The 14,641-nt window shown below is 35.2% G+C and overlaps 2 protein-coding genes across 3 annotated transcripts; one reads left to right on the top strand and one right to left on the bottom strand.

The window, feature by feature from the left end:
• Window positions 1–462: 462 nt before the first annotated feature.
• Window positions 463–8,688, bottom strand: LOC104106674 (E3 ubiquitin-protein ligase SP1). The gene is made up of 11 exons (XM_009615270.4): window positions 8,264–8,688; window positions 8,066–8,118; window positions 6,292–6,416; window positions 6,099–6,194; window positions 5,836–5,973; window positions 4,972–5,037; window positions 3,736–3,848; window positions 3,194–3,304; window positions 2,285–2,328; window positions 2,090–2,189; window positions 463–807 (listed from the first exon to the last, which is right to left on the bottom strand). Exons 1-11 carry the CDS (start codon window positions 8,335–8,337, stop codon window positions 705–707), a joined length of 1,023 nt encoding a protein of 340 aa, XP_009613565.1. The 5' UTR covers window positions 8,338–8,688; the 3' UTR covers window positions 463–704.
• Window positions 8,689–10,233: 1,545 nt separating this feature from the next.
• LOC104106675 (sm-like protein LSM2) lies at window positions 10,234–13,681 on the top strand. Of its 2 annotated transcripts, none has more exons than XM_009615271.3 (4): window positions 10,234–10,329; window positions 11,332–11,401; window positions 11,579–11,737; window positions 13,425–13,681. In XM_009615271.3, the coding sequence occupies exons 2-4, from the start codon at window positions 11,399–11,401 to the stop codon at window positions 13,542–13,544; spliced, it is 282 nt and encodes a 93-aa protein (XP_009613566.1). In that variant the 5' UTR covers window positions 10,234–10,329; window positions 11,332–11,398; the 3' UTR covers window positions 13,545–13,681. The 2 variants fall into 2 exon arrangements, with proteins under 2 accessions (XP_009613566.1, XP_033514666.1); XM_033658775.2 differs by having other exon boundaries at window positions 10,245–10,326.
• Window positions 13,682–14,641: the final 960 nt, after the last annotated feature.

The raw sequence follows: 14,641 nt of genomic DNA, 5'->3' as shown, positions 1-14,641 counted from the left end.
TATTGCCTTGGGCAAGAAGAAGAAAATGGAAGACAGAAATGTCAAATCACAGCTGAAAAAATAATAATACCGTGCAGCCGTCATTTTAGAAAACAGATTTTTTAATGGTTGGATGAAAAGGCTGCTATTGGCTAACTAGGTAAATAAAAGCATTCATAGCGATTAGAAAGCACTAAAAACTTTTTTAGGCATAGCTTTCTATCTTTGTTAGGCTTTTTTCTATCTAATAAAAAAAGAGCTAGATAATTAAAATGTAGAATATTTCGTCCCTTGCTTTGTTAGGTTGTCTTACATTGAATTAAGGAATTGATTGTTAGCTTTTGCGATTAGATTAAGCTCACTTTCTATTTTTTTTTAATCATGATATCAAACTAAACCCATCCGTTTATCAAAAAATGAGCTTGTGAAATAGAAGCACAAGTCAAACCGTTGAATGGAGAGATGAATTGAGGCTATACATCATTTGGCATAAAACTTCTCAATTTACGAATTAATCCAGCTCAATACTATCTACAGGTTAAATTCGAGTTTCAAGAAAGGCTAACACAACCAAAAGCTCCTAAACCTTCACATGAGCTATTAGAATTACTTCGGCACAAAAAAAAATTGATTCTGTGAGCGAGAAAATGATATTTCAGCAGACGATTTCAACAAGAGAGTGAGTGAATCGGCTTTCTGCTCAACCACAGACCACAATAAGCACATCAATGACGAAAAGTTTTCACCACTTGGTCAATCCGTCTCCTACAAAGTGGGCAGTTTGTCAAGTGTGAAGAGCACGTCATGCAACAACACATATGACCACACCTGCGAAACAAACAGGTATAAGTGCACCAAATATTATATCATAGTATCAAGAAACATAGGATTTTCAGAGCAATGAGTATGCTTTCTGTATAAAACCAACATAAAGTGCTCAAGCTTGGCAGTTAATATCCAGCAGTTATTTAATGTATTGGAGGTGAGGATACACCACCTTCAGTCCCATGTTCCTATCCCATCTCCTGTTCCAAGTAACAAAGTGTCTCCAGCCCACTCTAATGGCAATACCATACAATAGATAATCATCGATAGAACAAGAGATGGAACAAAATACTCCTATGCCGCAGTTTCCCTGCGTTTTTCTACTCTGACCCCTCAAAGCCCTTGATTTAATTTGTGCAGTGTGTTTAAGAAAATTTGCCCAGATGGGGTGAACCAAACGAGGAGAATACTTCAATAGAATGATGCAGATTTCATACTCTGCCAGTGAAAGACAATTGGAACATACGCAAAACCTGATGACAAGTCTGGGACATAGGTTTACTTTCTCAGAATCTCACTCAGCGGCTGAGACGTGGAGAAAAGGGGGGCTAACCCATAAGTAATCAAATCCAATTAACTCGACTACACAAGAACCTAAAGTCAGTTGAGGCAGCTATATGAGTCCTCTACACACGCTGCTCCATTCAGGACCATCTCATTCCAATATTAAACAATTAGACTTTTAAGGCAAACTAGGCTCCAAAATCTCGCACTTATCCTTGTAAGGTAAACAGTAAACTAGTTTTATCTGAATTAGGTGTTCTTGCTTATATGAACTCTTTTCTGTTGTGATGGGTTAGTCATAAAACGAGTCAACAACTAAACCTCATTCCAAACTAGCTGGGGTTGGCATATGAATCTTGATAAATATGCGAATTTTGCAGCAAAGCAATTTGTCCTGAAAATTAAATTTTTTGAAGTAATAGTGATAAAAGATGAATGGTAGGAAGCCTGTTTATTTATGAAGAACATAACTTAGGAAAGAGGGGCGCTCGATTACAACTTGCATAGGCAGTTATTTATTAATTCACAGAGCGTCTTAGTTAACACGGTGCATCTCTAAAGGCTCAACATCAACATGGCAACAATCCACTGATTGGGATGAAATGTGCCATTAACTAGGGAAACAAGATCTGAAGTGGGATGCGAGGAATCGTTCAAACTGCAATAGTGGCTTTTCATGTACTTTCTCCACGGTAAGAAGCAAAATGCCCTTACCATGGTAATATAATAGACTAAATCATAAGAATCCCAAATAACCAGAGGTAAGTTAAAAGGGTCTTACGGGACAAAAACTGAGTTGTATTCCTGCTCCAAGCATATGACGCATAAATCTGGCATTAAATGGTGAGTATCCACTCCATTCTCAATTGTAGCATTAGAACCTACATTTCAACAGGAAGCAAAATAGTACAATTTGATGGCAAAGTAACCAAGGATTGAGACAATATGATAGAAGAATGAAAACCAAGCAGGCTACCTTTATCCTCATGTTCTGTCCTTTTAGCAGCAGCAGCAAGAACCCTGCACGGTCAAGTGTTTCTCGGATTAGGATTATTAACGAAAAAGGAAAAACAGAAAAAGCCAAATTGTCACTTGAAATGTACAGAATTGCAAAGGCATCAATTGGAGGAATTCTGTAATATAAGAACATAAAAATGACGGGCACACAATCTTTTCCACTCCAAACGAACTGATGCACAAATATATTTCCAGTAAGTTCAATGCCATAAGCATTGAGATCTAGATCATTAAAAGAAGAAAATACCTTTCTGCATTGGTAATTTTAGGGAACAAGAAGAAAAAAACAGCAAAGTTTCACTACGCAGGATAGTTTTAAGTTGATGTTAAAGTTTCTCTAGACATGTCTAAATTCTACATTTTTCTCCCTGTCTTATATAAGACAACTTATGTAATTTAATTTAAAGCAGTTAATGAATGAACACTTTCTGAGTATCTCCTCGTTACAGCTTCTCTCTTCTCTCACTCTCTCGTTAACTTTCTCTCTTTCTCCCTTTCTCATTTTCTTGGTCCTCTCTACCCTCTTCTTGGTTCTACTTCAAATTCTCCTCCCTAAATTACTTTTTTGGCTTTGCCATCTTCAAAAGCATCTTTCTAAGCAACTCATTGATCCCCCAATTGAGCTAACTGACGCAGCCTAAAGAAAGCGACGTCTTAAACTAGCAGCATCTCACCTCATCCTTGAAATCAAACATGAAAAGAAAACACAGTGAGGTAAAACTTCTACACCATAGTAATTTTTAAAAGCATCATGGTAGCCAAACATCTAAGAAGTACTTTACAAGACACGAAACTGAGGGAATATTAAAGGGAAAAAAAAAGAGAGAAAAAGAACCCTGCAGTTTTAAGAGTCTTAGGTTAAACATACCTCCTGCGCAATTCCCAGTGACGCTTTCGTTCCATCACATAACGAAAAGCATGCTTCACAAGTAGATATACACCGAAGACTGTAAAGCCCATTGAAGCATATTTGTACCATCTGAAAGGAAAAGAACTTATCAATACTACTTATGAGACCACCATCAACAATTCCTGGGCGCATATAGACATACTCAAGAGGGAATTTTTTTTAATACTACAAAATCCCCCGAGGGCAAGCTGGTGCACGGTGTGAAACTTGGTGGATAATAGGCCAGTGCCACTACCCTTATCCACTTAAATACACCCCCCCTTCCCCTACTCATGGGGGAATTGACATGTTCATGCAAGTTATTTTATGAACTTCCATTTTTCCTGGAAATATATGTGTTGAACGGATATGATACAGATCTTATAAATACACTACCCTAATTGAAGTAGAATGTACTCATGTCAATGAGTTCGAACTTATCATTGGACGCCAGCCTGTGTACGTATAGTTACTTAGGAAAATATAGGGGTGATATCAGTTGGAAAGTAAAGCATACTAACCTTGACCATTTCCCAAGATTTGCAATGAGCTGGTCAATAGTTTTATCAGAGACATAAAACGGGCCTTTGTGCGGTTGCTGGATCCGAATTGTTCCAATGTCATCTGTAACAGCCTGAAACAATTACAAAGGTAAAAGGAACTTGTTACACTCTACAAACAGCTCTTATCTGCACAAGTGAACAATGAATGCTTAAGCATAGCCAGAGTAATCTTGTAATATTGGATGAATTTTCATACTCTTATTTCCTTGTTAGTTTTTTATATTTGTTATTTGTTTTATTTATTAATTTTTCTTCAAAGTATTCCCTACCAATCAGGTAATGATGACAAATGAAAAATACGAGGAATGGCAAATTTAAAGCAAGTCCAAACTTTGGATGCTTGCTCCTCCCAGTTGCAACAAAAGACCCGAGCCATTTTGTATATTTGTTTAATGTTAATACACTGTTTTGATATGCATTTTATGTGATTCAAAGGCATAGTTTAATTTCTGTATCTCTTGGATCAATTTGAGTTTGTTCTAGAGTTGAATCCTCTTAGGAAGTCTCCTCCCTTTTTACCCCCAAGAACAACAATTTTTTTTCAAACAAAAGAATGTGTCAACTAATACTAATATTTCTAATTCAGATAAATACCAATTATATTGAAAGTACTGAGACTTAATAAGTATATAGAAGGTGTTCCATTTCTCTAGCTTTCTTATTAGTGGTCATCAGTTTTATTTACCATTACTTTAGGAATACATAGAGCGGGTAATCAATGAGTTGACAGAATTTAGGTATTAGCATCATCCAAATTCTGTTAATGTGTGTTGCTCCTTCTAAGAGGCAGAAAGCAACAGTTTTGCTTTCAGGTAAAGTACTGTGGCCCCAGTTCGACAGACCTTACCAAATTCTTATGATCATTAGTTCTTAACAATTTTTTAATCAAATCTCAGGTAAGTCTTGACAGTAACCTAGTCTTATTTGGAATTACTATATTATTCAGCTTTTCCTCTTTTTTTAACTTAGAAATATCAAAATAATAGGCATTTCACTAAGAACATATGAACTGCATAAAAACCACAGCTACACAGTTATCAGATGTATTCATATCTCAATAAATGGCTGAGAATGTTGTCATCCACTATGATTACAAGATACAAAAAAATTGAGTATTCGATTCAGAAAGAAGAAAAGAAAAGTATCTATATGTGATGCAGGTGTAACAATCTCTACTCAAAAGGCATATCATACCTCGCCAACAACAGTCAAAGAAGTACCAACTGGCAGCACACGTTCAATCCTCTTCACTCCAAGCATCTTCAAAAGTAATCATCACTTAATTAACTTCATCAAAATACAAAAATACATGGTCACACAGCAGATATGCAAGTGACTGGTGAGACTGGGTTCCTGCAATACACTACCTTCGACACTTATAAAGCTAGTTAGAAATAGCCTTGCCAGGAACGCGCGAAAATAGGTTGGAGTCAAAGATACCATCAATAAGATTTAGAGTCTGAATATTTAGCTAGGCGGATATTGCACCTTTGTCAAGGGTACCAAAGTTGCCATTTTGAGAAGTTTTGCTTTTCATCTGTCCTAACTCCTAACTCCCAGGGGCCATACTCGAGAAAGAATTTGGTACTTAGACACTAGTTTAAGGAGTACACTAGGTTGACCAAAAGACGCGCACAGTTATGAAAAAACAATTACAACCTGCGCTATGACTGTTACTGAGAAGAAGACAATGAATAGGAGAGAAAAACAGGTTGGATTTCCTTTTCATGGTAACTAATTCTTCCTGTCTTATTATTCGGTACAATTGGCAAAGAAAGAGAAGATTCATATCCTTTTTTTTTAGAAGGTAAGATAATTTTTATAAATAAACTAGCACAAACAGTGTCTATTAAGACAAGATTCACATCCTTGCCTTCATGCAGTTTGGGTGGAGAAAAATATGGAGAGATATTCTCCTTCCCTTCTCTTTCATGTCCTCTCCCATTTACTTCTCCTCCTCCTCGTTCACTCAAAGTGAACTAGACAGTGAAACCATACCCATGCATGACTATGACTTACACGTAGAACAGAAGTTGTATATCAAAATTCAAAACAGACCTTAAGACCTTGGAGATAATCCAATGTCCCTCGCACAAATGATCGCCCTGCTTCCTCAAAGACTTCGCTTCCAATTGTCAGTACCAATCCCGAGGCACCACGGCCACCAATTACAAAAGCACGGCCTGTGCCATCATTCTAGTACACAAATAAAAAACAATTAAAGAATGCATAAATCTAAGTACCACAAAATTCTCAAAAATTTCATCTATACAGCCTGCAAGATTATTAAGATAGAAAGAGAAGAGGGAAGTCATTCCAACCAGGTACCACGGAACTTCTTTACACATCGAGAGCATCAATGCAGAATCCTGTATCCAAGACCCTGCATCATTGTGTTTCAGAAAATGTTGCTCGGCCTGTAATAATATCAAGAATATTTAATATAACAGCATTGAAAGGAAATATAGACATCCTACGCTATTACGAGGCAACATAAAGAACGAGGCAACGTACAGTTTCTTCCACGATCACGCCTCGTAGACCACTTAACTCACAGTTAATTGGTGTATCTGAACCAACCCTTCCAGATACCGTAACCACCAGAGGCAAAACTTTGGATGCAGTATCTAGTAGTTGTGCTAAAATAAAAGGAGTACAAAGATCATTCAAACTTGAAAGAGTTAGCTAATGAGAGGCAATGATAAGATGTATACAGTGCAACTATCCAATATTAAGTTCTAAACTCCAGAATTGGTAATGAAGTGTAGTGAGATGTTCAACTTTCTTTTAATTTAGTCGAATATCATTTTATTAATTGCACCAAGATCGTGCCTGAATTACAATAATGCATGTTTTATTTATCCTCCAGAAATTCCATCCAACTATCCATACATAAAGGATATCGTCTTTACACAAAAAATACAAGTAACACAGTAAAGAACTCTTATTCTCCACAAGTGCTTTTCAATTCCTTCAAATAATCTTCTGGTTATCAAAAAATATTACTTCAAATAATCTCCTATTCTTTATCTCCAGAAACCAGAATATACATAAAGCTAGGACCTTGCTAATTTTTTTCTTTATCTTCCTTGATGTTGATCTTCCTCCAACTTGTCAAAGCCATTTGCCTGGTTCTTGAATGTAACCGCACTGTAGTAGCGAAAGTAATTTAAAAATCATAGTAAATGAAGCTTCGCAGAGTAGTGGAAAAAGTGCAATGTGTAGTTAAATGATCTGTATCTTCCTCTCCATTCTTACACTGTTGCACATGCAACACCAGTTAATCAATAATCATTCCCTGCATCTCTTCCTTAAGTTGTTCGCCATAATGTGGCATTCAAACTTGGGCACAAATTGGAGCTTTTGTCTTCTAATAACCTCCGAATGCCCCTCCTCCAAAGGGGTGATCACCCGCTTCCATTCAACTAAATGATACTTCATTTGTTCCTATAAGACAGAAAAAAGACATATGTACAGGGACATGTAGTAGGTAGGAATTCTAGACAAAGCTGATTTTACAAGGGTTTATTTTGATCTCTTTGACAAAACTGCTTTTTCCAATTCTCGAGCCTCCCAAATTTCTCCACCATCAACCTCCACTACTCTAGGCTTTAAACTTGTCTCCCAAAGGTAATCCAATATATTCTGCAGCCAGTGACACAACTCACGCCCTAGTATGCATTTCTATTACCAGTATTGATTCCGACTTTCTCATGTTGACTCGTGGTCCCAAAACTGCTCCAGATGATACCAATATCTCTCTTGAACAAGCATCTAATATCTCTTGTTCATGCACAATGAACCAGTTATATCCTCATGTTCTCATCTAGTTCAGTAATTTGCAAGTGCCTTCATAACTAGAAGGAACAACAAGGATATCCTTGTCTAATACCTATACTACTCCTAAAAAGTTCACTCCTCCATATAAGAGGTAATTCAAATTTACAGGGTTATACACCTTTTTACATCCAATTTGTATAGTAACCCCACAATTTACTGAACTTACCATGGTACTGAATTGCCCAAGTATTTCAGCTAACACAGCCTCACTCGAATATGGTCGGAACCTAGCTCCCATTTGGCACTCACTCATCCTATATACTTCGGCAGAACCCAATAGCCACTTATAAATAATTTATCCAGAACCCATAAACTCAAAATCATAGCTCCACCACATAAGTTAGAGCCTCTACTTTTCCAGTTTTAAATTAATAATGGTAAGCTGAATCAAAAAAAAAAAAAAAATTGGTTTACACAATAAATAAATCACAGAGCTAAAGTTAGTTACCAAGATCCTTCAATTGATTGACCCTTGTAACGGATTTAAGCACTTCAGCATCTCTGCATTAGGAAAACAAACAAACCCATTCTAATTCACGGACATGTACTTAGTAGAGCAATAAAATTCGAGAACCAGAAAACAGAAAACAATACAAAGATGCAATTTTTAAGATGAATAAAAAGGTGGAAAAATAAAGGTACAAACCTTCCACTGCTCCTGCCGAGAAGATAAAGAGCGGCTGCACTCAAACAGCAAGAGAGTCCGCCCCATGGTACCATTTTCGGTAGTAGCTCCAATAATAAACCGAACAAAAAGAAGGGGAAAAAATAGAACAAAATTGACAGAGATAAAAACTAATTCTTGGCCCTAAGGAATGAAATTCGTAGTAAGGCAAACAATTATCAGGACAGTAGAACCCATACGACAAATAAAAGTGCGAAATTTATATAATTATGAGAATACTAAAAAGCTGAAAAGAGAAATTATTTGAAAAGGGGTAGTTTTAAATGGGGATTAAAAAAAATTAAAGGAATTTGAAGATGCGGACACGCCACAAGATGCCAAGAGTGGGTAAGAGGATGATCGGCAAAACTTCAAAGTCCAGTTATCCTCTGATACAAGACTGTCACACTGTTGTAAAATAATTACGTGTATTTAATTGTATGTAGATGTCCATTCCACATAAAATTACTTGGAGATCAATCTTTTTAGTTTAGGAATTTTATTACTTTAGTTGCACTCAGGTTCTGTATATGCCTAAGTAGATAGTATTCACTGTTGCTAGTGTTTAGTACTACTAATTCCCCTCCATCTTTTTTATTTTTATTTTTATTCTTTATATTATTATTATTATTATTATTATTATTATTATTATTATTATTATTATTATTATTTCTCTCGTTTTCCTCTCCTCGCTCGTTCTAAGTTTATGATCTATTGGAAACAGTCTCTCTATCTTCACTAGGGCTAAGGTGCACGCACTACCTCATTTGTTAGAGTATACTAGATTTGTTGTTGTTACTGGTCTATGTCCTTTTCTACAAAAGGACTTAAATTTTTGTAATTTCGATAAATAATTAGTCTTTTTAGCCTAATTAAGATGTCACCTATGTCTAAGTTTTGTTAAAGTAAAGGATAAATATGAAACATACGACAAAAAAAATTAATTGTCTTAAAGCATAACATACTATTAATTAAACTATTTTGTATAGTATACAATTAAAAGAGTGTGGCCGAAAATCAATAAAGGGTACCTAAAATCTCAATAGAAACAAAGAAATACTAGTGAAAAAATTTCAATTCCTATCAACCTAAGTTTTAGGAAGGGAAAAAACAAAAAGTATAGTAGAGGGTTAAATTCGAAAATTTTAGCCTATTACGGAGTATTTGTTTATGTTTATTTACAGGAAAAGGCCTCCAACTTCGGACCTAAACCCGTACATATTGATTTTCAGGCCCAACCCTAAAACAAGTGAAAACACTTGCTTTAGGCCCTAAAAATTTAAAGGCCCCAAAATTACTAATATTTTTTTTATATAGTAGTATATTATTTATATAATTATCTTTTATTATTGATAAATTTATTTCTTTATTATCATATTAATTTTTAATAATTCGATTTCTTCCTCTAATTAATATAACTAAAATAATTTTCTGTCAATCTTATTTTACTTTTTAACTTAATTATATTTCTCTATTCATTAGTTGGTCACGTAACTATATCTAATAATCTAACTTATTATTTATTTTTCTTACATAAATTATACTCTCTCCGTCCCAATTTATATGAAAGTGTTTGACTGGACATGAATTTTATGAAATAAAGGAAAACTTTTGAAACTTGTAATCTTAAATAAATCATAGAAGTTTTTGGGCTAGAAATCATCTCAATAATGGTAAAAAAAAAATCTAAAGTTGAATTGTTACCAAATATAAAAAGGGACTTACTAAAAAAAAGGAGTCACTTATGTTTTTTGGATTCTCCCATTTCAATTGTAATGCAATCAACGTTAAATTTATTTAATTTTCTGTATTTTATAAAACTAAGTTCTCATTTTTTTTAATTATACATTCTCACTTGTCTAATTTTTTTAAAAACGATGTTCATTAATTTTTTATAAGTTCTAATAAAAGTTCTCTCCTTTTATTAATATTTTGCTTTAGGCCGCCCCTACTTTTCGCTTCAATTTCAAATTACGGCAGTGCTGAACTCCATTCTCGTTCGGCCGTGGACTTGTTTCTCAGTTCTCTTTCTCCGGCGAAATCGGGTAGTAAGTTCCCCTCTTTTAGATTTCACCTGCTTCTCTAATGAGACAAAAACCCTAATCCATATTTTTCTATGAGCTTAAGGCTAGAGTACAACATCTGAAAATTTGGGTTTGCAATGCTTTGTACTTGCTCCGAATGTTTAAATATAGCCACAAATTCAATTTGTCATAGCTCTATGTGATTCTTGTTTGCTTTTCACGTGATAGTGGCTCCAAAGATGTGTTCTTTTTTGATCTGTTCTCTTAGGAAAGAGGCAGGATGAATAAAGCCGGAAATGATGAATTGTTTAATCATCTATCGCAAGCATTTTAGTTGAGAATATGTTTTCGACATGTTAGAACTTTTATTGCAGGTCCTATGCTTCTAGGAGCGGTTTAGCCTTTCAAAGGTTTATACGTTTAGAAAATATGGAGAACTTCTTATACTTTTTTGTTGTATTTGCATAATATATTGTCATGAGATGAGTTTGAATGGAGTAACATGGTCAAGACGATTCATATAACCGCCCAACTTGTTTGAGACTGAGACATAGTCATAGGTTTCAAGTCATTTACCAAATTCGTTTCTCAAATTCACGAATTTGAGTTCAAAAATTGATGTAAATTGCCCCTTAAATTCAGTTATAGTCTATTGAAACAGGCCCTTTTAGTTAAGATTAGTATGTTAGAGAACTTGATAGGTGATATCCCTATAAATAATACTCCCTTCGTTGCATCTTATATGGTGTTTGATGGGGTATGGAGTTTAAGAGAAAATTGACTCATAAATTATGTGAGTACTAGGATGGGTGAGTCATTATGACTTTATGAGAAACCATTAAAGTGATGGTTGAAAAGCTAGTTTGATGGACAAAATATCATGTCAAAATTTGAACTTTGAATAGTTTAATGAATTTGAATTCCTAAAAATTGTAAAATTTGTTTAGAAATGGAATAGCATCATATAAATTGGAATCACGAGAGTAAATTTTTGTTACTTGACATATAAACTGTGTGAAATTTCAGGTTCCTGGCAGCTGAACCCGTGAAAGACACAGCAAACTAACGAGAATCTTCCCATAAAGATAAGAAAATGGTAATATTACTTTATCCTTTTCTTTTTGCTGTTCTTCTTCTCGATTAAGTTCTATCTTCATTGAAGTCTTATGGTTGTTATAGATAGGAAACTCTGATTCCTTCACGAGAGTGAATGCTTTTTTCTTATGTTTTTGACTTTGTCTAACTGAGTTTTCTCCCATCCCACCCTTTCCAGTTGTTTTTTTCATACTTCAAGGACCTGGTGGGCAGAGAAGTGACAGTGGAACTGAAGAATGATTTGGCTATCCGAGGCACGCTCCATTCAGTTGATCAGTATCTCAACATTAAGCTCGAAAACACAAAGGTCGTTGATCAAGACAAGTTCCCTCACATGGTAATTGCACCTTTTTTTCTCCTTCATATGGATTTTGTGGGTTGGTAAAGGATTGCTTTCTTGATTAGTAGTGGTAACTTCTGCCCTTGTATATTTTATGGATGAATGGTTGGATTGTTATGCGTGCAAGAAATTTCTTTGACCTCTTATCACTGGTGACTAAATTAATCAGTAGGAAATGTTATAGGGTTCACTATTCTTTCTTCTATATCTTTGCTATACCTTTTTTTTTTTTTTGAGTAGGAGTATACTTATTTCTTATTTCTACTGCTGCTTTCATTCGGAAAAATGGTATTCATTGGACATTTTGTTGGTGATGATGACCCCCCCCCCCCCCCCCAAACACGCACACACACACGTATCCAAGAATTTCTGTCTAATTCGGCTCTAATTATACTGTTGAGATTCATTCTATTTTCTGTGTACGCACTAGGAGGAAGGATGCTATCTTTCCTCTAGTATTCAGTGATTGTAGTCCCAATGAACCATAGTTTTCTTAAAAGCCTTTGACTATTAGTTGGATATGTGCACCAATAAAGGTTAATCTGAAGTGTTGATGTTTGTGAAGCTTCGTGATTTGTGATCATTACTTGATGTTTCTGAGGTTCAATATCAGATGAGTTGCTTTTAGAAGCTTGCTTCAGGGACAATGTTTGTCATCTCACTGGTACTAATATCAATGCAGCTCAATTTGACAAGTGGTATGGTAATCCAATGTCATTTCCAATCAGTGGGAACTTTTCAGTAGATGGTTCATCAAATGGGCTTAAATTATTAAATTTTGTTTGTTAAACAGTGTACAGAGCGGTGAGCATGCAAATGTGGTGTTATACCTCAAAAGTGTCAGATTGAATGGTCAAGGCAATTTGTTTTAGCATATGGTTTCTGTATTACTACAAGGACTTGGGTACCTGCTACGATCCTGTGGCTGTAGTAAGAGATGATGGTTCCCCTTCCAAATAAATCACTATACATTTTCTCTCTTTCTTTCAAAATACCTTGTGGAAAGTTAGTATCTGGAACTGATTGGTATTCTCTAGTTGATGATCTTGCCAATTGAGAACTAAAAAATATGTGGAAAGGTTGATCTCCAATATGTTGCTCTATTTGTTTTTTGTTTTATTTGATAAAGTAAAGGTTTACTAGAAAACAGTACCAAGATGGTACTGCAGCAAACTTTCTGGTATAATTGACCAAGACCATCTTTGCATTTAGTTTTGTAACTGCACGAATTGAAACTGGAGCAACAATTGCCCGATGATGTTCTTATATAAGATCAGATCCCCCGAGGATGCAAGGGACTATGTTTTCAGTAACAATGCTTAGTAAAATCTACTCCAAAGTTGAACGACCAGCAGAGACTGTAGAGTAGGTAGCACACAGTGATTGGCCTAACAAATTCCTCATTACAACATAAAAGTAGCCTTTATGCTACTATTCATATATCTTTGCTGGTGCATACGCATGCAAAGTTCCAAAAATAGAAGTGCTAAATGAACATGCAAATACATTGTGTTTACTGGTTGAAACTGATGCCTTTAGCAGTCCCTCCCTCTCCTTGCTTTCTTGGTTCATGTTCCTTTCGCCTACTCCATTTGTCTTTCCTGATAATGTTTTTGTTTTTCATGTACTATATTTTTTTGTTGGTATTCCGATTAACATTTTTCGTGTTACTTTGATGTAATAGCTTTCAGTGAGGAACTGCTTCATCAGAGGATCGGTTGTGAGATACGTCCAGTTACCTCCCGAGGGAGTTGACATTGAGCTGCTTCATGATGCTACGAGGAGAGAAGCTCGGGGTGGCTAAAATCTGGACTTTGAAAATAGATGTATTTTTAAAAGATTTTGAGTGGGTAAATCAGCATATACTGATTTCTTTTCTCAATGTTCAATGTATTTCTGGATGCTATTATTGCTATTGTATGCAGTGCTTTTTATTCTTCCTTTTCTTTTTCCGTCACTATCATTAAGCGACTATTATGCCTGCTGCAAATTGTGTGGTGAAAGCCGTAGATATGAAGTTCTGGCAAGGAAAATAATTGGTACCAGAAATACAGGTTTTAGTGCATTCTGGCTAAATTTGTCCATGGGTTCTTTCATGCGAATTCGGATGAGCTTGGGAAGAAGTAACACTTTTCGTTATAAACAATATTACAATGTTTGCAAAGTGAAGTTCAGTATTAAGTATTTGAGTCTCAGTATTTGAAATACTAGCGAAATATTGAAAAACTTGTTTGAAGAGTATTTTAGGTGAAAAATTTGACCCCTTTTTAAAGTGAAATTTATGTCTAAACACAAACTCTCAATATGTTCTTTTCAACTTCAAATACTTTATCTCAGCTTTATTCAAATATTACGTATGTTGAGGAGGTAAATTCAATTTACAAAAACAATTAGGGACATATAAGTTAAAAGGGCTTTACTCCAATAATACTTTGTAGTGCGAGTTACGGCAATATTTGTTTTCGACAAGAAAGCTTAAAATATGAAAAAGGAAAGAAGATAGAAATGGTAAAATATTCAACAAGATATTCTCACTCTACCATATATAGCTACCGCTTGCCATGCCTAAGGCAGTCACATAGGATACTAAAAATCACTCATTACAAGTCGCCAAGTATGGAAAGCAATGAACGAAATAAAGTGATTATTTATTACACGGATTCTGTAAGAAAACAACAACCCAGTAAAATCTCATTAATAGGGTCTGAGAAGAGTAGTGTGTACGCAGACCTTACCCCTACCCCGAAGGAGTAGAGAGACGATTTCCGAAAGACCCTCGGCTCAAAAAAATAAAAAGACAAAAGGACAAAAAGGAGACAATATTAGTATCACAACAACAATCATAGGAAAAATAGGAACATCATGAAATCCAGAAGAAAGATGCAAAGCAAAGGGAGACAA

The sequence above is a fragment of the Nicotiana tomentosiformis genome, chromosome 6 (assembly GCF_000390325.3).
Source record: "Nicotiana tomentosiformis chromosome 6, ASM39032v3, whole genome shotgun sequence".
In the NCBI taxonomy this organism is placed as follows: Eukaryota; Viridiplantae; Streptophyta; class Magnoliopsida; order Solanales; family Solanaceae; genus Nicotiana; species Nicotiana tomentosiformis.
Note: the sequence above shows the minus strand (reverse complement) of the source record. Positions and strands in the feature narration are given on the sequence as shown.